This window comes from Amia ocellicauda, chromosome 3 (assembly GCF_036373705.1).
Source record: "Amia ocellicauda isolate fAmiCal2 chromosome 3, fAmiCal2.hap1, whole genome shotgun sequence".
Taxonomy (NCBI): Eukaryota; Metazoa; Chordata; class Actinopteri; order Amiiformes; family Amiidae; genus Amia; species Amia ocellicauda.
In genome coordinates this window covers 40,693,568-40,719,698 of record NC_089852.1, presented here as the reverse complement: position 1 = coordinate 40,719,698, position 26,131 = coordinate 40,693,568, and the positions used below count along the sequence as shown (strand labels likewise).

Here is a 26,131-nt window from a genome sequence, read left to right as displayed (position 1 = left end):
TGGTGACCTATGGAGGCTTGTGTTTGATGAAAGATTGAGGTGGCAGCATAACAAGAATACGTTTTGGCATTTTTATCCCAGCGAGAGCAGATCATACCGTCGTACCGTGTGGCATAAATCAGATGAAGACATGCTGGAGCTTTTAGATCTTCCAGCTTTACATATAAATTGAAATTACATTAAACATTTTTCGTACTCCCTTTTTTAGTCGCAGTTTATGTTTTCTTCCCCATTATCATTCCGGTTCCTTGGGAGGAACAGCGCTGAGAGTGGTACGACTCGCATGAAAAACAAACAAACAAACAAACAAAAAAAGCTATTACTTTTTTTTCCTGATTTTTTTTTTTTTTTTTTCACGAGCTATGTGTCAGTTTCCAGATTAATGATACAATCTAGCACAGCAATTCTATAATGGGTAATGGGAGCATTCTGAGTAAGTGGGGGGATTCACTGAAGTGTCATTGAAACATTGCAAAACTTTCGATAAAAGCAGAGACGTGGCTTCTAAAAGTGAGACCATGAGGCTTCTAAAAAGACATGGCGGTATGTTCTAAGGCATCTGTGGTCACTTAGTCTGACTTAGCCAGTTTCCATTAGCATTCCACCTGCTAATGAGCCCAATACGGATGTTCACTCTCTTTTTCCTCTGCATAAAAGGAATCCCTGTAGACTACACTCTTACACAAATGCATAGACACACGCATGTGTACGCACACACATGCACTCCCTACACACACACACACACAAACAGAGAAAGAAACAGGAAAAATAAATTTGCATAATTAATTCATCTGCAAGAGAAAGCAATTTCTATGCAAAATAAAACACCAGATAGCCATTAGCCATTTTTTTTGCGATAGAAATAATTATACACACACACACCATACACACACACACACAATATATATATATATATATATATATATATATGTCTATTTCTGGAAATACCAATCAAGTAAATGAGCAGTACGTTGTAATTTGCTCAGTTGCTCATATTAGGCTTTGCATCTTCAGTGGGTATTTATTACTTTATTCATAACACAGAATACTGCTCTAAATGTCCAGTAATGATTCAGAATATGAATTCAGTTTCACAGTTACAAAGAACTTATAGGAATATTAGAAATATTATTCACATAGTGTTAGTCTGTACCGCATACAGTTCCAAAAGTGTTGTCTAACAGGGTTCATTGTGTGTAAAATGAGACTGTTACGATGATGTCATTCCCTCTGGACATGGTAGAGAATTCCTGTCCCCTGGGACCTTTGGTGTTTGTGCACAACAGGTTCGCCTGAGACAGCGGTTGGAATCTGAGAGGGGTCTGACTGCAAGGTAACTTCCTTGCAAAGTTTTATTTCAATTAAAGAATGAAATACAAAGGTATTACAAACACCACATCACCGCATGATGAAGAGAGTTGGACACGGATTTCAAAGTGCTTGCTCACATTGCCTGAGAAAGAACCTTCCAGCTCGAAATATAGAATTCCTCTTTTTCCTTTAAAGCAAAATAGAACCCCATAAGCATCTGGGGGCGGACAATTTTTAAGTTCGGTTGGACAGTCGATTCCTATGTGGGCCGGTTGCCCCGTGTAGACACCCGGGTCGCACATCGCCAACACCCCCCCCCGGCCACACTTTGTTGGCACCCAGAACCACACATAGCCAACAACGCCCCCCCTTCCCAGGCTGCACTTCGTTGGAACCCAGAACTGCACATCGCCAACCAACACCCTACCCCATCCCCCCAGGCCACACTTCGTCGGCACCCAGAACACTTTTGGGACCCAGACTTCTCCAGCCATTTCCCCCTGGGTAAAGGTCCAGGGCTGTATTTTGGTCCCAGTCCGCCCCTGCCCATAAGTTAGGAAAAGTCAATATACCTGATTATTCTCTTATCTCCTTCATTCGATTGCAGATCTCATACGAATGGACAAAACCAGAGAACATGTTTCATTGTGGGTATCCATCAACAATAAAGGTAGGAACCAACAAAAGAACAGAAAACATTTTAAGAGACAAACTATTAATTATTGAAAGCCATTAAATTGCCTGGGAGTTGGTATTATCTTGCTTGCTTGGCCTAAAACAACATGGCCAGGGCTTCACCAGCTGCAGTAAGATGAAAGCCAGGTCTCACACCCAGCAAGCGACTGCATTAATCCATCATATTAGGAGAGTTACATAAATCATTAATAAACAGTACGCTGCAGTGGATAATTAACTCATTTTGTGCTCCTGGCTTGAGCGATGCCTGAAGCACTGCTGAGAAGCTTAAGGGGAATGGACCCTGAAATCCAAAGCAGCACCATCGTACTTAACTGGACTCTGTCCAAGAGAACAGAATTTATTGAGATCCCACATGGCACCACATCAAGCAGAAAATGACATTCATGTGCAGATCAACACTGCCATGGACCAACATACGCTCCGTACTTTGTTTTCTAACTCGATTAGGCAGGTTTAGTCACTTAATGTAGCAGACTGGTAAATTACATACTAGCCATTCTTAGGGGAACATACTTCATCACAATTTGCTAAGAAGAACAATGTTAAAGTACTTTAAATGCACTCAGCTGGACTTGTTCCATGAGTGATACTGATGTTTCACATTCAGTTTCTACAGTGATCAATAGTTTGCACTTCATTGCCAAGATCTATGGGCTCCTTAAACTGGTTGAAAAATGTTGTGGATGAAGGATGAATCAATTCATTTTCAAAAGTTCTATAATTATGTATGGATAATAATTTCAAATATTTTACAATGGCAACAAAGTAAGATATAATAATAGAGATATGAGACACATTTTGGGAATGGACTTTGGTAGGTGTTCAAAATCAACCTTTCCAAGCAACGTGTTATTGATTTCAAGGAGGTGATAAGCTCTAAAGGTACCATGTACATGCATTTCTTGCCTAGGTGTACATTTCAATGATCAGATAAAACTCAGTCAGCAGGGTAACCGTCGGCTATTAGTCTTGCATGGATGCTAACTCCTCATCCAGACAACGTGCACACCACTGACATTAACTTCCATGTGCACTGAAAGGATATGGTCTAAACTAGTCTCTTACACACCTTGAAGTTTACTCTGTGAAAACAGAGCCACCCAGTTCACACCTCACTTTTTACATTCCTAAAGAGGCAGCTTGGGCCTCCTGCATTTGATTGATGTCCTTGGAAAAGTACAGCGATTTCCCGTACTAGGCTGATCGCAACCCTTAGCCTAAACAAACCCAACCTAACCCTGTGTGTTGCTTCAGTCTTATACGTACTTAATTTAAAAAGAAAGATACAAAAAAAAATCTGGAGACAACACATAATAACTAGACAAACAGCTGGCTATACTTAATGTCTGTGTGTCATTTTGGTTTTGTTTCAATGACTGAAGTGCATTCTACATATATGACTGCAGTTTTCTGAAGCCCAAGCCATGCTTTGTGACATCGAAAGAGTTTGTGCCGGTTCCCATGAAGTGTGTCATAGTTTTTCCAAGGTCTGAGTAAACAAAAAGCCCTTTTTCCCCCCTCCTCTACCGAAAGATAATGTTTCCGCTCTGGACATACCCACAATGAGGGAGTTATGAATCACATGGTATTGATTTCATCTTCATGATGTTCGGAAGCCTGAGTAACATAGTAGCCAGGAACTAAAGAGCGTTTTTAGGAATTATTACAAATAAATTGTGGCACCAAACCTTTAATCCCAGGCTCTGATCCTATTCAGATATCTGTCACTTAACAAAATTGGTCTCTCAAGGCTCTCAGGAAGTACAAGAGTTTAAAATGGCAAAAATAGGTAATGACCATGACTTGTTTCAAACCCCACACTGTGAAATAGGAAGGAAACAATTAGCTGTTTTGGGGGGTTTACAGGGTGGAAGTGAGATTTGGGATTGTAGTTATCTGTTTCAGTCACAGCTCTCAAGATTAGCAATGAAATTGGAGAGGGTGGATCAGCAGTAATTACAGACTGACTGCAGGGTTCTTTTTAAGGTCATAACATTCACCTTATTTTGTGTCACTTCTGAAATTGATCACGGGACAAGCAAAGGAAACTAATATGAACACAGCAACAGCAAAGGTATTCTCCAGGGAAGAGGTTTAATAAACCACAGTGAAGATAACAAAGAAGGAGGCAGGGAAACATCTGCCAAATTGGAAACTCCAGCACATATCAGGAGTCTATCGCAGATTTCTTTTAGGTTTTAAAAAGAAAGAAATTGTTAACTACATGTTGTTGGTTATTATTAGTGGTACCTACCAATTATTTTATTTGATGCTGTTACGTACCATGTGCACCGGAACAGGGGAACCCAGTTGGGGTACTGGTGAGATGGTCAAGACAGGCGGGGGTCGGATATCTATAGGACACTGTGGTAAGGCAAAGAGGTTGTGGTCATGGGCAAGGGTCAGGCGATCAGGCAAACGGGAGGAGCAAGGTCGTGGTCAGGATGTCAAGGAAACAAGGTACAGGGAGCCTGCTCAGAGATGTAGCTAACACTGATAAAACTTTGTGACTTGGGACAGACAGTGAGGGGTTTATATGGGGACAAGAGGGAAGCAAGGAACAAGTTTTGGGAGGTGCATGGCAAATGGGGGCAGAGAGTGATTGACAAGTGTTCAGGAATGTTGATTGACTGATTGAATGAAGGGAGCTGGGAGAAGTGACTGGTAAGGAAGGTTGATGGTGACATGGGTAAAGTGGAAGTGCTTGGACTGGGAGAAGTGTGCTGGTCTGTGGCCGTGACATTACCCCCTCCTCCACGATCGGCAGTCCAATGAATGCCATCTTCCATTCATCCCCCTCTTGAATCCGGATGAGGTTGTATGCGCTGCGCAAGTCCATTTTGGTGAAGTAGCGGGCTCCTCTTAGTTGCTCCAGGGCAGCGGGCACTGGTACTTCACCATCACTGCTGTGAGCCCCCTGTAAATTAATGCAGGGCTGAAGACCGCCAATCATTCTTGGAAACTAAAAAGAAGCTGGCGGCGGCAGGTGATGTGGACAGACAGATGATTCCCAGGTCCAGAGCCTCCCTGATGTACTCCTCCATGGCCTGTGACTCTGGGAGAGAGAGGGTAAATGCACCCTCTGGAAGGAGAGGTGCCCGAAAGGAGGTCAATGGCACAGTCCCCAGGGACATCAAGCCTGGGTCCTGCTGAACACCGCCACCAGGTCGGCATATTCGGGGGGGTGGGGAGTGATCTGTGTCAGAGCAGAGAGAAGGGGTCTCTCGATGCGTGTCGCCCGGCAGGGGTGAGACAGGCATGGGGAGAAACAGCTCTGCCCCCCGGATATTATGTTCCCATGAGTCCAGGAGATGACTGGGTTGTGTGAAGTGAGCCACGGTAGGCCAAGAATGATTGTTAACAGCCCAGACATGGAGAGGAGGCACACACGGTGAGAGAGGGATGTGGCGTTTCATCACCGTCACCCGTTTATGAAATTCCCCACAGAACAGGAGTCCAGCAGCACATAAGCAAAGACGTGTTTATTGCCAAGCTGGATCCGAGCCTGGACACAACACTGAGCTGGAGTGACAAGCGGACACAGTGTGGCACTCACAGGGTCGGCAGGGGAAGTGACGGGGGAGTCTGGACAACTCGGATACGCAACCCGGAAGTGCCCCGACTGTCCACAATACAGACAGAGGCGCTGCTGTAATCAACTCGCTCTCATCGTGGAACAGCCGTGTTCTGACCAGTGGCATGGACTCTCCCACACACGGGGTTGGGTGCGGGGCCGAGGCTGGCAGGCGGACGAGACACAGCAGGAGGGGACTGGATTCCTCTTGTCTTCATCAGGTTGTCCATCCTGACTGCCAGCTGGATGAAGCTTTCACGCCTCCAGGGTCCAGTCCACGACAAAACACAGTGAGCCGATGGACCCCATAGTCATACAATTGGAGGCTTTTTCAAAACAATGAGAATTTCTCTCTGGGAAAGTAGAGCAAATTCCAACCCTTCTGCATCTTCATACATAATATTTCACAATTTATGATTTTAATAGAGCGTTGTCTTCTCTGCAGTTAACTTCTTGATCTACTGCCGCACTTCAGGAAGATTACATTTTTTAAGACCTCTACTCGAACAAGTAATGATATTTTAAATCAATGGTAGGTTGGAATAATTACTTTTGTGTGTCTGGGGTTCTGCATTCCTCTCCCTCAGATACTGTCTGACTGTGCATTTTCAAAACGTTCTGTCTTTCAACACGCTTTGAAATTGAGACATCTTTTAGTTTGGAAAATACAGAGGCACTTCCCTGCATTTGTTTTTGATTTTAGAGATGGAATTCGATTTGGACTTTATTGCAGTTTTTGCCACTCACCGAGCTGACACATGAAGTACACGCAAGAAGGATTTGTTGACAGATTTTGGAAGGCAGATAGAGGTATTAAAAATAAATACATACATATTCTTTAAAGATTTTCATTGACAGCTGTTGAGATATCCATGGCCCTGGTATTTATTTATCATTCTGAGTTGTGCTGTCAAACAGAAAACTAGGACCCTGATTTTATGGTGTAACACGTTGAAACACGTTTATTCTTTTTTATCTAGAGAATTTCTTCTGTCATTTTACCAGAGCTGATAATTAGGAGGTAATACAAATTCAGAAAAGAATGTGGAGCCACTGATTGCTGGTACATAACATGAGCATACTTCTCATTAATTCTAACATGAATTGAAAGACCGGTTAAGAACCATACCAAGGCCTTCAAATCTGAAAGAGAATATTTACTTTTACCTGCTTTCTTTTTAAGGTTATAGGAAAGACTTTAACATAAATCAAATAGTAACATACTCTATATCGGAAGTTGCATAAATGGTACGGACCTTAAGCCTGCACTGTTTTATATTCCAGTGAAAAGAGACATAAAAATGCTTTGCATCTCTCTGGACCCATTATAATGGTCTTCCTTGTTACACTGTCACACTGTACACCAGTGGATATGTGCTCTAAATTATAATAAATTAATACTTTGCATAATAATTTACATAAAATTGAAATTCTGAGTTGTTTACTATGCCTTTAAAAATAATTGCATCATTAAGCCATTTGCATTTTCTGTGTTTTCAATTAAAATACATAATAAAATAATGTTTCTGGCAGGCAGAAGTAAAATTCTATCTCTCTCCCTCTCTCTCAATACATATATATATATATATATATATATATATATATATATATATATATAACTTTATAAATATTGCCACCAACATGCTATTTCAAAGGGAGAACAGTTTTAGAGATTCAGGACAGGGCTGTGCACTTCACTTCAGCCACTGCAGCAGAGTCACAAAAGAGCACAACACTGTAGGGATTTTGTTTATACTTTTCAAGTACTTATACGTTCAGATAAAAACAATAAAGGAGACACAATGGCATAGTAAATAAATATTACTGTCAGCATGTTCATAACAAACCATGCAAAGCTTCAGTGAGTCCATTTAGCTTCTAAAACATAGCAAATGTTTTCTGCCTTCAGATGTGATATATATGTTATTCTTCTTGCACTGGACAACACTCCTGTTCACACTGGTGTGGTCAGTATTGTGGTCCAGACTGCATATGTGAACAGCATTTGATTGACATGTGTGGTGCGGAATTTCCCCTCGGCCCGAATAAATTCAGGCTGACCTGTTTAACGAATGTACATCAGAAAACTCAGAGATCTGCCTGAACTGGAGGCCAGAGTTTTTCAAAGAATGGAAATGCAGCACAGAGGGGGTAATTAGGGCTGCACCTGGGTCCTGTGTACTTTGGAAACAGGGTTTTTTTTTTTTTGTAGCAGCAAGGAAGAGGATATAAACAAACTTGAAATGTTGTGAAAAGTTGACTTTTTTCAGCCAATAGCTTGAGGCTAATTCTTAACCTAAAATTATCTTTCATAAATCACATACTACCCTTCAATTACAAAAGAGATGTCAAAGGCAAACACCTCAGCCTCTGTACTATCATACACTGCCTTTTGTCAGTTAAACAACAGTTTACTGCAGTGCTTATTAGAGCAACCTGAATAGTTTGGGCTGGTTGAGCAGTATTTGTGACATGCCTGTCAAAAACCTCAAGCTTCAGTTTATTCATTAAAAAATCTTCTATAAACCTTCAGTTTATTTTTAACTGAAGATGAAGGATACAGATATTGCTGGAGAATATATATAATGATATCAATTATGATCCAATGCTTCCCCTGACATGTTGTTTTTATCTAGGAACAGCTGTTTTGCTCTGTTTTTACAGAAATATCTGAACTCAAGTGAAGAAATTCAGAAACCCACGGTGGTCTGGATTCTCTTGCTCATATAAACATTTTATTTTCCTAGCATTAAATACATAAGAAAGAGGATTAAGTTGTTTCTTCCTCCATCCAGTCTGTAGAATCTGTCTCTGCAGCAAATTGACAGCCTATTTTTGTATCCAGAGGTCCAGCTACCTACAACAAAGCTGCCACCTTCGATAAAATGGTAATCTAAGACTGTATTAAATATATAGAGATACTAATTTCTCTACTACTGTGCAGCTATTTTGTTTTGGATTCCTTAATGCATTTTCAGAAGTGTCATTCCAGCCCCGCTCATGAATGTGAAAATTCCTGTGAAACCCATGACCCTCGATGCAGCTGTGTGCACCACATGCTTCTTGTGGCTGCCATTGGCAATCGGCTGAGCGCTGGTGAACATGGGTGGATTGGAGTTGACTGAGGAATCCCTGTCTCCCACTCTAATGTTTTCTGGTGTTATCAGTCCATTCCCTTATGTGTAGAGATGCACAATGTGTTCACAGGGAAGTGTTGTATTCTCTTTCCATAAGCACGAAGCTCTCTCTTACCTTCGTGATTCACAGAATGGGCTGGAACTCAAACTACACAGTATGCCACTCATTCATGGCAAAGGTTCACAAGGGCAAGAAGAGAAACGGCCTCCCAATCAATTACGGCACCCTGTTCACAGACTCACTCATCCTGTGTGCCTACCAGAGAAGCACACATCAATGAGATTGCGTAGCTTGGCACAAAGTGATTACATAATGAGGGATCTTGCAAACCACAAAGCCTATTAGATACCATCCCGGCCAGCCCATCCTTTCGATTCCATCAGACATTATTATCCAGAGTCTCAATTTTCTGATGATGTTCAGGATGTTCAATCAGTTTCCACCAATGTTGGAATGTGAAGAATCACTCAAAGACACAGGCATTTCCACCAGTGTTAATAATATATAAGAGGGTATTTAACAAAAAGCACTTCAAATCTCCTCATTCTCACTTGATTAAAAAACACAATGAATATAAAGGCTACTCCATTGCCACCTAGTGGTGAATATGTAACAATCCTTTAAATGTACAATAACGAAATAACGGCATTGAAAAATGAAATGAAATTAAATGAAATGAAAAATTTCAGCTTCACAAAATCTGAGAGATATTTTATGACAACGTAAAACAAGTAAATTATACAGTTCATTTTATACATTAATTGGTATTGGGAAGGTAATAACAGATATATACAGCTTTGGAAAAAATGAAGAGACCACTTAACATTGATTTCTGAGAGCTGTATATAACACACCAAAATATGTGACATCATTGAATTAGTGAAAATATTAAAATGGCAATGGACACTACAAGAAAAACAGATCAAAGATGGACAAAGGAAGTTATTGAATGGAAACCAAGAGATTAAAAAAAACAGAAGACGACAAACATACAAGATGGGAAGATTAAATCATATACTTTGCAGGTGTGACATGGAAAAGAGACACTATAGATTGAAGCAAGTGGGAACATCTTGGGGAGCCTTCATCCAGCAGTGGATCGATATAGGCCAATGGTGATATATATATATATATATATATATAGATGCATTGCTTAGATGCATTTTCTTATTTTAAAGGACTGGGTAAGTTTATCACGTTTTTACTTACTAGGAACTACTAGGAACAAAATTCATGCCAGCAGAAATTAAGTTTTGCAAGGCTGATTTTAAATTGAGATTATTGTGCCTACATTAAGTGAAGAAGAAAAACAGATTATTTTTTTCTCTCTCTCCTATTTAGAAAACACTTTTATTAAAATAACAGCCTGAAATCTCATTGGGAGTTATTTCTACTTAAAAAATGCTGGATCTGACTGACTTTATGTACATTTCTTTCTTTATAAACACATTTTTGTTCCCCCCAGTGTGCATAATAACCCAGCAATGATATCATCCCCCTTCTCTTTATACAGCCATTACTCAATGTCAATTATAAAGCCTATATGACGGCTGAGACTAATGAAAAAAAATACAACATTAGGTCTTTAAGTGCAAACTGTAAGTTCTGTTATGATTAGCAAGAGATATATCAAATTAATCACAGACCGCAGAAAGAAAGTTACTCTGAGATTCGTAGGATGAAAATAGCTTGCTTATCTTTTAATGCCATAAAGTTTAAAAATATATCATGTACCCCCACACTCAAACACACACACATCAGGAAACACTTTAGAAGGCTGTAAGATAAAGGCCTTGTATGAATACAAAATTAACCATTCACAATGCAGAAAGTCGCTTGATTAGAATGTATTTTGTATGAATTAAAGTGAAGCAAAACCACAGTGAAGGAACAGAAATCCCAAGACAGAGTTTTATAATGGTCACTGATCAGCACAAGGAAGAACAAGGAAAAGGTGATAAATCATACAAAAATATGGTGATTACACAGAGAAAAATATCAATTATATATCAATCTGTTCTTCACCTCTATTTTTATAAACAGTCATCAATTTAAGTGCTTATTGCTTACAAATGTGGGATTGTAAAGTACTTTGTACTGTATAAGATTATCTCTTTAAGTGTTTTGTATTGGAAATATGATCTCAGTAAGAACTCAGGGAATTAGAGTGATGCACTGAAGAGGAGGTATCCATTTTAAACCATCGTAAAATTTTAATACAACAGACACAACAGTCTTTCACTTTTGCCCTTTGCAACATGAACAGGAAAGATGCAATCACATTAATTATGCACTGTTTTAAGTATCGGCCAGTCAGATCATATTCCAGATGAGTTTAAGTGGTATGAGAGTGATCTGGCATTTTAATTGAGATTAAAAACAACAAAAGCGATTATTAAACTAAACTGCAAAATGTATTTAATGATGTTTTACTGGCTCAGCTCATGTGGTTTGATGTATCTGAAAACATCTTCCAGTATGTCAACTGATAGTGAGGCCCATTAGTTCTCTGAGAAGGAGTGCTTTTAATTGGCAGCTACAAATTATTGAGCTGCAATTATGACAGCAATCAAAATGGAAGTCCCCTTTCCCCCCCAAATCGATATTGTTCCTTGCAACAATACAAGATGAACATAACAGGCAATCCAATAGCTATACACAGTCACAGAAAAGTCATTAGCTTTTAATGGGGAAAAAAACACAGTATCCAATGAAATGGTATATAATACACTGACAGCTTGCACAGTTTGTGCTAAAACAACGGCCACAACTGTTACCACCATGGCACCAAATGGTCACTCAGTCTGTCTGTGTCGGACTCGGCATCTTTGAATTAGATATGCAGAGTGTTCCCTTCATCTGTGCTCCCAGAGGACAATCTGCTTGGCTTTTCACTCAATTTTCTGTACCTCTCATAGGTCCTGTAATCAATTCCTGCTGCCCTGCACTGACATGCAAAAAGCAATCTCAAATCTCTATTACATAACGCTGCTATCTTCTTGATGTGGCACTGTTTTTGTACCTTCCTGCCAGACCGTATGATGCTTTTTACCGAGCATCTAAGGATGACTGGGACGTTGTGTTGGGCATATTTATTTGATGTAGTCTTCCAGTTCTTCGGGTCTCTGCTGAGTACTTTCCTATGTAATGGAAGGAAACTAATTTGAAGAAAGAGAAAAAAAAGGCTGATGTATGCATTGATCTCGTCTGCTCTGTGTATAAGGTGGTACAGCTCTATCCTTGGGCGACAAATAAATGATAGATAAACCTGCTTGGGAAGTTTTATGAAGTCCACCCAATAGCTGATTGATTTAAAGATTAATGGACAAATAAGATAAACTTAATCCAGCTGATTTAAATACACCGCAGGATTGTTTTGCAGTGCATGCATGGCTCATTAAAACTTCTCAGTTTAACAATACTGTTCTTAGTTGCTGGTTCATTAATCACTTTGGTGCCCATTTAGCAGATCAATGTTTTGCCCTCTCTTCTATGTATGCAATAAACCTTAATGTCTAAAGGAAAAAAATAATTGTATTTTAACTTTCCCATCTAGTTAGTATTAGTTAACTTCAGATCTTCAGTGACTTTCCAATTATTATTATTATTATTATTATTATTATTATTATTATTATTATTATTATTATTATTATTATTATATGTAGCTTTATCATAGAGGCAGCCATGTCAGAATAGTTTTCTCTCTGGTTATTACATGATCTGTTAATAAATCTCTGTTTCTGTACTATGCAAATACATATTTTTTAAACCTAGCAGTACAAAATTGGAATAATATGTCTTTTAAAGCCAATATGCAATCATGTTTGAATACAATAGAGATTTTGTTTAGAACAGAGCAAGACATTGTTCAGGATTAATGCTTTCAATTAGTTTGTGTCCAATTGTAAGCTCAGGGGGAGGAGTGTGTGTGTGTGGGGGGGTGTTGCTTAATTGAAATGGGTATCAGTTGGTGTTGCTTTGTGATTCCGCAACAGAATTAAAGGACATATTAAGAGAGAATAAAGTACATTTGCAATTTGGAGCTGTTTTTTAATAATGTTCATGCGCTACCCAACTGGAATTAGCAAATTATCATCTTCCAAAATACTTGTTGATAACCGGGGGGGGCAACTGTAAAGGGATATTATTAACGAGGCATTTTTAGAAGCTCATTTGCTTTCAGGCACACACCAGGTCCTCTCCAGAGTGAAGTTATTACAATAGCTATAGTTCAATCTGAGCTTTACTGTGATTTGCTGATTTTTTTTTTCTTAAATCAAGAAGAAACCTATAACCCCCCCTCACTGACAAATTACTGTCTCCTAAGCACTTTGTTTAGCACTTCCCCTGTAACCTTTAGAAAATAATATGATTGTTGTTGTTGCTGATAATTATAAGAATGGTTATCATTGTTTTTTTAAATACTAAACATGTGGAGCATTTTTACTTTATAAAGTATTTTACGTAGCACATAGGAGCACCTAGTGGAGCACTAATTATTGCAGTTCTGATTAATATGGTGGCATTTCTCTGATGAACTGTGCAGTTTATCACAGTAAAGTGAAGCAAAACACAGACACACCGTGGTAAAGCACAAGAGGCAGGTAAACCATGATGGAAACCATATGCAGTTCAGGGAGCAACCTGCAAAATTATGATACAAATCCATGGAGGTAAAGTCTCAAAAGGCATATTATTACTTCTTAGACGAAACAGTCAAGTCCCTGGGAGTTCAGTTGGAACATGATATGAATTTATATTTTATTTTCCTCCTGCGGACTCAAGCCTACATTTCTAAAAGGTAGTAAGAAATTAGATGAAAGCAGAAGAATAAACATTAGAAATCTTGTAGTCAATCTTTGCTCTGCTGTACAGTTTTTAATTGTGTTTGGAATGCAGTTTGGAGTGAAGGATTTTACAGAAATTATTCATAATTATCATCTCCAAGATAGTTCTGCCATAGTCCAATCAAATAGCTTGTTCATTTATCAGAGTTAACCAATATTATTTTTTTCTCTCACAAAGAAAATACAAAGAAAAGAACAAATGTTAAAAACTTTTGTTTAGATCTTTCCAGAAATACCACAGAAGTCTAATATAGAGAATTGATATTCTTTGGGTTGTCGAATGCTTTGAGTTAATGCAGTGCAAAGCCTTGTAAACAACCATTCCACAGAAATTCATCACTCTTGGTAGAAGCGTTTTATCTCTTGCTGAAGATGTCGTTGCCAGGAGAATTAAATGAATGCGGATAAACTATTCCCCAGTTTTTCATCAGGACACACGGTGACATTCCCCCTGTTTCCTCTGCTTTGGCTGGGAAAGACAAAGATGGCCTCAGAGGCAAAACGGCACCTTTTTAATTACACTGAAAGGTAGGCTGGGCTGTACGTCAAGAAAAGGGCACAGAAAATCTCACTTACTCCCGCTGAAAAGGTTCACCTGCCAGGGGATATTTATGGGCTAGCACAACAATACATGCATGATCCTTTTTTTACATGTTTTAATATGATGGGCAATTTGAAGAGCATGCTGATACGAAGGGAGAGAGAGAGAGGGGGGAAAAAGAGAGGGAAAGGAGATTTACGACATCTAATTTACTTAGCTGCTGAAATGGATGTATGCCCCATGCAGCACATTTATTAGGGTTTGCTGTTTTCAAAATGCTGTTGACCTTCCGTCCTGTGTGAGGGTGCTGGAGCAGTCTTCCCATTTCTTTTTACATCAAATACATAATTTATTTCTCATATTTTGTATAGAGAATAACATTGTGTAATATTAAAAGACACACAGCTGTTGATGAAGGTATCTAAACAAGTTCCCAGAGTCCCGTCTGATAGCCTGGCCTGATCCTTTGGCCGCTGTAATGATGTATATTGATGAGATACTGCAGAATGGCTTTACACTAAGGAAACCTTGTTCACTCCATACAAAATGTATAGGATGGGCATTTCACCTACAGGGGAAAATAGACAGCATACACAACCAACACAGTACCTCCTTTTATTGTGTATCTTTTGTGGTGCAGCTGTATAATAATACTGATCCTACTGGCTGCAGGCTATTCTGCTGTATTTGTTGATATCCTGTCTTATATTAACAGAAGAAAAAGAGTGGTCTTTTGGAGCCTTGTCTTCTTTTGCACTCTTTAAAGTAAATCACAATAAAATAAATAAATTAAAAGATAAGAGGAATACAAAATGATCCACATGGAAGTCTTGATAAAGGCGCTATTGCTTGGGCTCTGCAACTAAGAATAACCTAAAATCTCACGCTCCACCAGAAACGTTAGCGCTCCTCAGTACAAAGACTGGATCCATTACTGTGATATACAATTCGGAAGCATCACAAGCGAGAGGGAACTTCTATCCTCCGCTCCAATCACTCAGTCGTGGGCTTCTAAGAGCACAAAAGGAGAATTACACCCTTATAGTCAAAGGCTTCTGCTACATGGCATTTTTTTTTTTTCTCCTTGGATCCCAAATGTAATGTTGTGAAAGTGAATGCAAATTAATCTCAAAATGTTTTTTTAAGAAACAGATTTTCATCTTATTCCTACTTTTTGAGATTTGAGCAGATGCATACTGCAAGGAAGAGCCATGGAAGAAAATGCAGTTTATCAGACTTGGTTGTGTTTTGTTTTTTTGTTTTGTAGCCAGAAACACACTGATAATGAGGATGAGCAATAGATTAATTAAACCTGTATGTTTTCCTGATGCTGCATGCATGACATCTCAATACAATGAAGCTGTTTCACAAATAAAAAAGGTCACATCAGATGTCAAAGTCATAAAAGAAACATGCTAGTGTCAGCTCTGCAAGGTAGATTTGGAGCACGCTGGCTAGCATTCATGTACCCAAGACTAAAACTGATTGCAACAAAGCTCAACAATGCAATTCACTGTTATTTAAGTAAACTGGCAATTAGGAGCATTTTCACAGAGTATCTATTACAGACAGATAGCCTGTCAGAAGAAAAATGATTTCATTTCCCACCCTGACAGTGATTAATGAAGTGTGAAAATACAAAGAGCTACAGGCAATATGTTTAAATCAAACTTACATAAAGGGCTGACTTAAAGAAAATATACTTGACTTTGTTGCTACACAGGTATCTAGACTGTGTCTGTAAAACCTGGATTATTCACGCTCAATTAACCATGCATTCTTCCTGGTCCCCTATTGAAAATGGATGTCAAAGAAGGGTAATTATGAATACCTGCGTTCTGATGTGTTGTTACAGATTTTTGTAAATATGTCGTGAGCTTATACCCACAATTTAAAATAAAAAATGTAAGCACTTATTTAAACAATGAGAACGCCCCAAACCAAAACACCAGGCTTATTCCTAAAACACACAGGCAGATATTAAAATATAACCCAAAGCTTCAACTTTTCTGAATAAAATGTGCAGAGGGGATAACCTCATCTTACTTCAATCTATATACATATACACATCCTGCAATCCTGTTTAATATGTTGAGAAATATTGCTTCAGGAAATCAGGCAGAGAACAAAAATACAACTACATTTCCCTACAAGTTCATCAAGGCGCTGCTATGAATTTCAATATTTTCTGTATCACAAAACAAGAGAGTAAGCATCACTGGCATATTGTTCTGTTATATGATAGGTTTAGTTAAATGTTTTTGATTTTAGTACAAGACAATTCATTTTATTAAAAATTGTCCTTGTGTTGTGATTTTATTTTGTTCTCTATAGTATTGCATGCCTTTCTTTTGATCTTTTATGCCTCTTCCAGGAATGATGCTTGAGTTAAAATTTCACATAACAAGCCCTCCACCTAGTGGGAGTTTTACACATTACAGAACATCACCTTTTAGTTACACTGTGAAGTATGCTAATCACTATTAATACGTTAATTAACTAAATCTTTTCTTTTTCTTCTTGATTTTAAATTGATATTATTACGTGACTTTTTCTCCTTCTTTATTGCAGACAAAGTACAGGACCTTTGTGAAATATCCGTGTTTTGGCAACAGAGAGTTAATAAATTAATAATCCGCAAGAACAAAAAGTGTCTGAAGTTAAGGCCCATCTCCAGAGAAACTGAGAAAAACGTTAAAAATGCAGGAGACAGAACCTGCCAGCTACTGAGGGGCAAATCTCACTGCAGTAATGCTCTGTGGATGTGTGAGTTTTGAATCACACGTGTAAACAAGAAACATAGCATTGGCAAACTGCTGCAGCATTGTGCATTTTGTACAAAGACGGATACCATTAACCTCACATTTCCAGACAAATATAGTTAAGGTAATTTAATAGATGCACGTTTACCTGAAATGTCTCTATATGTCCTTTATTCATGAGTCCATTCTGCTGCTTTAATGGTGACTCCCAGATTTAGCAACCATTCTTTGAATTATGAATAAGCTTTCATACCATTTGAATAGGGAATTCCATCCTATTGTCTTCCGTTTTTTTAAACAAGGGCTGCCAATCTGAGATGAAAGCCTTCTCCTTTCAAATACTGTGTGTAAAACTGAACAGCTACCCATATCTTGTTACCAGGGAGGTTATTTCGCATATTCATGCTGATGAAGCGAGGCTGTTTTGCATGCAGATCAGCTTACTTTACTGGAAAGTTGTTTCTACAGCGTTTTGAAGATAGAGAAACTTATTTCTCAGTGTAAATATTACCTGTGCATTTAGCTTTGCTGTTGTAGATAATTGCACAATCCAAACTATCCCACAAGACACAAGACGCAGGTGCACGTTTATCCACTCATTGTACACTGTGTTTTAGTTTAAAACGAACAAATAATTGAGAGAGAATTTTACTCTCCTATGATTTATGGCCTAGAACGGGGCTGATCGAATCCAGGACAAACAAGAGACAACCACATGAACGATATACATATTTTAGAGCTGTCTAGGCATCGCCTCGGGTTCTATAACTCAAGTACAACTATCCCTGAGCAATCTATAGCTTTTCAAATCCCTTATTTTTCAGCTCTTTCTTATTTAATACTGACCCCTCTTTTTCCCTTGAATTAGCTTGTTTTTTTTAACAATACTTAATCAAAATGCTACGCTATTTTTGCTGCTTGTTAAACTTTAATATTGCTGTACTGAAATCTAATCTAGGCAGGGGATCTGTGTAGGCCATAGACCTACTATGGGTCTAGCTAGATTAGATCATTAGATCTATCATTAGATAGTTAGATCATAACTATTCTATCAATGCATTTTCACCATGAATACCCCCTGAATATATTCACAATGAATGATGACACAATAGGCCAAAGTAGAAAAGTGCAGCAGAGATAGTACAGGCTTGAGCCATCAACAGAAAAGTTGCATTAAAATTAACAAACCACAATTCAAGGTCTCAATACAAGAAACTTCCATGTTAGTTAATTGATGGGAAGGTTTTATGTTTACAGTAAATTGAACAAATTTGTTCATCAATAGGCTGCTTATTTGGAATAATAAGCTAGATCAATATTTAATTATCTAGCATAGAGAAATATCTCTTTTAAGATGGCAGCAATACCACAATTTTTTTTGGCATTTGCGCTACTTAACTAATTTGTTTTTACAGTAATCAATTGACGTCTAACATTGCGACTGCTTAGCTGAACTGAGGGGGCTTATCCAGCATGGTTTTGCATAATGTGACGGAAGGAGAAAGCTGGGTGTGATAAACCATTAAACTGACTCTTTATCAAAGGCAGTGCATTGTCAGGATGTTTATCTTCCTTAATAAAGACTTAAGGGATTAAAGCGCAGCCTTCCTCCCGACGATGTCAGTGTGTAATATAGAAGCTGGCAGTTTCTTTGATCCTGAGATAGTAATAAAAGGGGTGAAAGTGTTTAATTTGATACTGATGATTAATTTGAAACTGATTAACTTCTAGCCTTGCATCATTACAATGTTGCCTACTGTAAATTTCATGCAACAGAACAAATTTGCTCTTCTCTCCCACCCTTTTGCCATTGGTTGTCTTTGTTTTATCGACTCAAGCCATGTGGAGGAATCAAAATCATACCAAGCACCAGGCCTTTGAAGGTTCCCATACTTTGAAATACCGAAACTTGAACATGTTGTGTTTTTTTCCCCTTTATTTTATTTTTTCTCTGTGTTTTGATCATGTTTATCGGTACTTTTTAACCCCAGAAAACAGATTAATCAAACTCGGACATGATTTGTTAATAGGAGATTCTGACGAAGATTCTGTCAGTTTGATCTGTGCGGGAAAGAAAAGGAAATCTGCATTTTCCTGGTCTCCGGTCTCCGCCTGGCCTTTTTTAAATGCTAGTTCATTTGGAGCAGTGCACCCTGTTATTTTGAATCTGTTTTTGCCGGTGTGCACTTATTAGCCTTTTGGCGGATGTCTGAATGTATATCAGCCGAGGAAAGGGGCTTTGTTTTTATGTCAGATGACAGGTAGAGGATATTACCATGGGCCTTTCAAGATACTGGAGGCCTTGTCAAGAGTGTACAACCCAACTTCCTCTACCCTTTTTGGGACATAAGATTCTGCGCTGGCTCATTGATCATACTCTTATGTCAAAGATATTAAAATACACAAACATGATGTAGCAGCCTACCGTGATCACCAAACCAATTTGTACTGTTGTGTCCACTGTATCTGCTGAGCCACTGTACAGATTACCATTACAAACATTCAAGGTTTGCAGGCTTTAATAAACACACCCCCTGTGGTCATTCAAGCATTTATGAGGAAATTCTACAACATATACACAACTTAAAACGACAAATTATTTGAACACTGAAGCCAATAAACAATATGCCAGAAAGAAGTGTGTAAATATGAAGCCAAATGCATGAACTCTTATTATGTCTGTCAAAGATGGTTGATGAATTGCATTCTATCTAAGGAACAAAAAAAAAGTGTGTTCACAATTATTCCATCAATTAATAAATATAATCAACAAAACATAACAAATAGTCCAGTGGTCACTTAAGATACTTTTCTAGTGCTGGGTTTAAGATTGATCTTTGAGTAAAGCTGGAAAATTGGTGGAGTGAGGGGAACAGGAAGCATTAGTGACTTGCTTTCGGCTACAGTGGAAAAGTTCCTGTTTCGCCTGCCTGACACCTGTTCCTATTTACTCACTGTGGTGAGGTCTGAATCAAGATTAAAATGTTTGACCTTTTCTCTTCTATACTTCTTTGTTTTCAAGATGGCTTTCCCTGCTTGGAAAACATCCCGACCTACTCCCGCTGTGTTCCTGTCTTAGTGCTAGCTCTGCTCATGCCCGGAGGCATTATGGGAGAGCTGATAGAAGCAATACAAAATACAATATTTTATAAAATATTTACTTTTTTATAAACTTTGCTGTACAGCATATTATTAAATGCAATTATTTGTAATATATTGAGATGATTGTTGTTAAATTAGCAATATATACATTTTGAGTATGTATAACTATTTGATCCCACTAATTGTAGTTTCCAATACTTACTGTACAATTTCGACCTCAGCTGCCTTCCTGATTTCACCTGAACTTGGCAACTGCACGTAGCCTAGTTGTAGCAATTCTTTATGTGTTTTCTGTCATGTGTAGCTTTTCAATTAAATTGTCTGAAAGTACAATTTAGCTTTTATTTTTGCTTTTTAATTATTTATTTTGGAGGAGGGTGGGGGTGGAATGGGGGTGTCCAGAGCTCAGTAAACAAGGATTTAGCAAGGTGCTAAGAAACGAAGATGTCAATGTATAGACAAACTAACAACATCTGAATAACACAGCCATGACGAGTCTCAGTACTCCACCAGCAGTGTAATAAGATAGTCACACTAATATAACATGTCTGCAACATATAACGGCTAATATAAACAAGTCTTATGATGGCAAAAATTTAGTTAGGAAACATTTTCTTCATGCCCGTTGCTTGCTTGGTTTTTTGGTAAAACATGTAGGCCATAGCTATCATTGTAATGGAGATCAGAGCCAGGAAAGCCACCGCTATTCCCAGACCGACAGAGATGCTCGAAACGGCATCCTTGGTTTCAGCAATGACTGTCAAGTGAAATGAAAAGAAAGTCAAGTTAGTTACTCTGTGTGTGTGTGTGTGTGTTATATTAAGACATGCAAATAAGATTAAATCAGTTACCTTCTTTAGACTGGAGGACTGCAAAAGAAAATTGAAAAGAAAATTAGTTATTTGCCCAGCCAGTGGTAAATACAGTGTTGTCACTCATTTGTGATTTCTGTCAGTTAATCCCAGCCTGTTTATCTCTGACTGTTGTAGGCTGCCGATACAGTTTCAGACACATACCAGTCTCTGCCTTGGTATGGATTGGCACTGAAGTGATGGTGGTGGCTTCAGAGAGACCATCTGGGACAGGGGTTGTGGTCTCAATGGCATTTCTTCTCTTCCTGGAGCATTTCTAAAAGGGGAGAAAAGGTGCATTGTATTTGATCCAAAGTGAATCTAGGCACCACAGTCACCTGAAAACAGCCTTCTGAGAAACATAATGTCTATGAACTATGGAAATTAAGAATCTGCCATCTTAAAGCAGTGCTTACTCTACCTTGAACTGACTGCAGGAATTGACGTCACAGAGCCTTGTGATGCAGTGCAAATAGTAGGTAGCAACCGTCAGATTTTTTTGCTCAATGAAGCGAAAAGCCTTGAAGGAAAATCTGGCGTACTGGTTATCACCGTTTAAAATCATTGTTGTTAGGGCATCTCTGGAGCAACTGCAGAATAAGGAAATACATACAATTTGATGTAATATTTTAAAAATAAAATACTAATACTTGTATTCTTTCTATATGCAAAACATTTATGACATTACATTATATAGTTATTAATTATAAAACTTATCTATTCAGATCAGTTAAGATCATGTTAAAATGGTTCTGTACCGTACAACAGGAATATTTTATAAAAAAAATGTATTTTCATGTAAAGATTTTACAGGGAATAAAAAACTGTAAAATGTATATAAACCAGTGGGGGTTGTGCTTAGCACCAGAATGTCTTTTTAGTTTTTTAATCAAGAGGAAATGGTAAACTGTTAAGAAATCAGTTTTGGAACAATTGAAGCAAAATTGTTTTAAATGACTTACGATACAAAGAGATTAAAGTAGGTTGAGTTTGTGGAATACAGAGATGTCGTAGCGTAGCAGCGATCCAGGAGGACATTGAATCTGTGGAGCAACAGAGAAGCTTTAGACTGAGGGTAATTAGTCGTATCATGTCTTAATTGTATCAAGAGTCATTTTTGAAAAACAAGAAGAGCTTGCTTTAAGTTGTAAAATATCATCTGTAGGAAGAAAACATCAATAATTAAAGTTCCGTACTTGGATGTTAAATTGACAGCCTTGACTTGCACATAAACGTCACTCTTCAAATCAATTCCTGATGATGGAATTATAAGCGGTGCTGTGTAGTTTACATCCTGAAAGGACGGGAAAAAAAAGAAAAAGATCAGTTCAGTGTCAACACCCTTTAGTGGAAAGACAATGTTTACACTCTATTGCCCTTTTGTTCTGGGCTGCTAAACAGTTAATCAGATATAAGGAGTTTGTCTCCAAGTGGATAATCTAGGTTACTAAAAATAATATACTTACTTGTGATCTAGAATTTCAAAAAACGGTAACTATAATCGGGTCACATTTCATATACACATCCGCATTCTTTAGAAGAAGCGGTTGTTAGACTTCCGTCCTTGACTGTTCGACTGTCCTCTGATTGTCCTGGCTTGCAGTGCTCACTTTGGAAGGCGATTAATCTTTTATTTATGTAACGTTTGTATCCTTGCAATGAGAAGAGCTTGCCTGCTAATTCTGAAAAGGAATCTGAGTTGGCAGTCTCACTGGTGTCCTATTGATGTGGGATTGTCTTACCTTATATAGCTGCAGGCTGAGAGTGCTGATGAAGCTGCCATTGTTGTCTTTCACTGAGATGGAGGCCCCAGACCTGGAAAGGAACAAGGCAGAGTGAGTCAAGTGACCAGGTAGGTTAAACACAGTTTTGCCAAAGAGACAAAACTAGAAGCTGAAGCTGTTTGGTCAGATCAAAGTGGGTTTTGTCTTCTGATTGGGCAAACACTAAACTGACTTCTTTAGGAAATTAGTACGGTAACAAATGTTGTTAAATTTCAATAAAAAATCTTTCAGTTCATCAGAATTGATCCAGGCATTGATAGCTTTATTTTTGTGCAATGCATGTCATTGTCAATGTGAACTTCAGAAGAGATAACAGGTTTTTTGTTTTTTTTAATTGTTTATTCAAATTGAATTGAATTGAATTAAGTTAAATTAAAACTCGAACTGCTTGTGAAAGAAGTCATCATTTCATGACATTTGATAAATCTCACCCTGATTGTAATGCTTTTATTCCGTACTCTTCCCTCAACAAGCCTGTGGGGTCACTTTTTTGCGAATTCTTTACCCTTTCCCCCAAACTCCAAAATATGTAAACCATAACTGCATTTAAAAGACAGAACATAAAATAACATACACATCAATCCTGGTGTTGTTGATAAGGTACTCTAGTGGGTAGGCACACGAATACAGGTACACCAGCTCCTGGTTGTAAGTCACAGTGCCAATAGTGGGATCATTTGATCGGATCACCCCGCTGATGTTTACTGTCTGGATATTGGAGAAGTCTGAAAAAATCCCAGTTCCAGGTGTGGTTATCGTCTGTAAAAGAATCCACAAAACAAAGCCACACAGATGAGACTGAGAAGGCAGTGGAAAATAACAAATCATTTCTGTACACTTGATGTGAAAAAGCATCCTAAGGTATGCTCTGTAGGTACCTCTGTGGTTACACCTTCCCCCACATAAAAGTACAGAGCATCAGGAAAACCAGACGGAAACCAAACATTTCCCTGCAGTGCCCAATAGACTTACCCAGAGATGGCCTCATTTAATGACGTCCCACTGGGGATAGATGTAGGTGCATTCGAGGCTACTCACCCTGAAGATGCTTCCACAGCCCGTTGACTCGTTAATTGGGAAGCTGAATCGGACAACGGGGGGTGTCACAGTGATGTCCAGCTTTCCTTTGCAGCGGGGGTCATCAAACACGTAGTTCAGGTACAGCAGGGACTCGTTGTAGCCAGCATACACAGCTGGGCAGATCTGGACCGCCAGATCCATGGTGCTGCTGCCACATGCCACCGAGATGTCATCGTACGCTGGCATGATAAAGCAGATGCCGTGTTAATCTGATTTGATCGGAGAGGTTACAGAGCTTCAAAACCTGGCACACTCTTCACATGAATAAAATTAGACCGCTTCCCTGACATTTAATATGTGTGACGCATTCTTTAAAGACCATGCAATTTAATGTTGTTTCAGTTCCAGAAGGTAATGCGGTCATTTTTGGCCTGCTGAATAAAGGGTTCCCCGCTTCCAGATATTTCTAGTTCATTCCATCGCTTGCCTTTGTAAAAAACAACAACTCCTGATCAACTGGATAGAATTAATTATCATAATTAAAGAAAGTTTTCAGCTTAGATTATTGTCATGAGGAGAATGGGAAGGTCTGAAGGTTCATCCACCTTCTTACTATTATCTGAAGCAATTTACTACTCCTACTATTTCCTACTTTCAAAATAAACCCATTCCTGAATAAAATATTCTACCAGAGTCTTTTAATACAGACACAGATAAATCACTTTCACATCCAATGTAGCTCTAATAATGTTGATATTTGTACCATTTCAATATAAATCCTTTCCTACACTGAGCAGAGGAAAGAGAGTCATATAATATAATTGATCCACTGGTCATATAGACTTATTATTGCTGAGGGTTTTATGTAGAACCACATGATTTCATCCTAGAACACTTTGTCCTTCACAGCCTAACAAATACTACAAAAACTGAAATAAAAACAACAACATCCAGACAAAACCAAAATGGACTTGTGTGACAGATTGTAAATATTAGCTTTTTTATCATAAAGAGTTTGACTGATTGAACCGGTGTGAAGTTTATTCATGAATAATTGACCAAAATGACCAAGGAAGTAAGTAGGAGTGCATGGATGTCTACCTGGGGGTCTGAGGTATCCTGTACAGTTATTTGCTGTTATAGAATAGCTGGTTCTGAAAAGCAGTGCAGCAATGCCAATGGAGCTGAGAAGATGCATCATGGTCTCCTTGCCCTTATAAAAAATATACAAAACCAAATTATGCAGCGCTCTTTTCAGGCTGGTGCAATTCATCTTCTTGGTCATGTGCCATTTTTAAAACAAATTCAGTGACAAAATAATATATAGCAATTCCAAAATGTGAAAAGATAAATAAAGTATACAATAAAGTATAAGCTTACCACTGGAGCATTTTCTAATAGATATATAATAACTCAAGGATTCCAGAACTCTAATTTTGGTGAAAAAACTGCCCACCCACCTCCAAGTCTAAGTTTCTTACAAAGACCAATTCCAGCAATAAGAAAACAACAAATTCAGTGGTTACATTTGGACCAACAATATTTTTGTGTTCCTTTATTACAATTGTTAAAGGTTTAATGTACGAATATGATAAATTTTTTCCCCATATTTGTATGATAGAGAACAATTTGTAATGTAAGAATAGTTATTCATAATTAAAATGTTTCCCACCACAAATGCACAAACTAAAGCATCAACAAAGAGTTCTTTGTATCAATGTAAGTGGAATTTAATATTTCACTATTTGTTCATTTTACATAAAGACAGAATATATAGAATATTAGCCCTCTTGAGCATGGCAAGAAAGCTAATAAAATAAACTCACAGACCATAGCAGAGTGACATGAATGTGGTATTAATGTGAACAGTCCACCAAGAATCACCCAAAGAGGCAAACAATCGTACTGAGGGAAATGAGTCCTGCATATAAATATTGCCATTTGCACATTTATATTTCATTCTTATTTATATCTAAATATGTACAATCTGTATTAAATATTTAGAAGAATAGCACATACCGTATCTCTGGAGTATCCCCTCTAGACTGTCCTGACTGCATGGATATATTGTGTTTTTATAGAGATGTGGGTCCTCTAGGATTGGATAGAATAAAGGTCAACATGGTTTGGTGTGGCTCTCACTACGCCTTGAGTGAACAATTTACTTTTTGTCGAGAAAATGCCATGAACCTACCCTACAGGCAAAATATGAAATTCTACACATCTCCTTCAAAATCACAACAGAAACAATACCTAGGTAGCTTTATTTATTTAAATATAAGCCTCCTTGGCATGCCAGTATTATGTGAATAAAGCAAGTACAACACCTCTTGGGGATTTATATAATAGTCTTTTTATGCTTTATTTTACTGTGGAGTTAAGCATCTAACAATATCTAGGTGGCCTTTATTTTAATCTAAGGTGATCCTGAGAACTCACAACAAAGCCTAATCTGATCATCTGCAGTTGCGATAACAACTAATAACAAACATCTTTCATAGT

At 38.2% G+C, this 26,131-nt stretch overlaps 1 protein-coding gene across 1 annotated transcript; it reads right to left on the bottom strand.

Annotated features, from left to right (window-relative positions):
* Window positions 1–19,373: 19,373 nt before the first annotated feature.
* LOC136747137 (zona pellucida-like domain-containing protein 1) lies at window positions 19,374–23,875 on the bottom strand. Its single transcript, XM_066700090.1, has 9 exons — window positions 23,648–23,875; window positions 23,184–23,368; window positions 22,568–22,640; window positions 22,022–22,119; window positions 21,788–21,868; window positions 21,247–21,415; window positions 20,991–21,102; window positions 20,826–20,843; window positions 19,374–20,731 (listed from the first exon to the last, which is right to left on the bottom strand). The coding sequence occupies exons 1-9, from the start codon at window positions 23,873–23,875 to the stop codon at window positions 20,571–20,573; spliced, it is 1,125 nt and encodes a 374-aa protein (XP_066556187.1). The 3' UTR covers window positions 19,374–20,570.
* Between the last annotated feature and the right edge of the window lie 2,256 nt (window positions 23,876–26,131).

Excerpts from the sequence above, each read along its gene's own strand:
- LOC136747137 (XM_066700090.1), bottom strand. The coding sequence starts at position 23,875 with ATGCCAGCGTACGATGACATCTCGGTGGCATGTGGCAGCAGCACCATG. Across the intron at positions 23,369-23,647 it reads GCTGTGGAAGCATCTTCAGG|ACGATAACCACACCTGGAAC; the intron begins GTGAGTAGCCTC and ends ATTCTTTTACAG. Across the intron at positions 22,120-22,567 it reads TCAGCCTGCAGCTATATAAG|GATGTAAACTACACAGCACC; the intron begins GTAAGACAATCC and ends CCGTCCTTTCAG.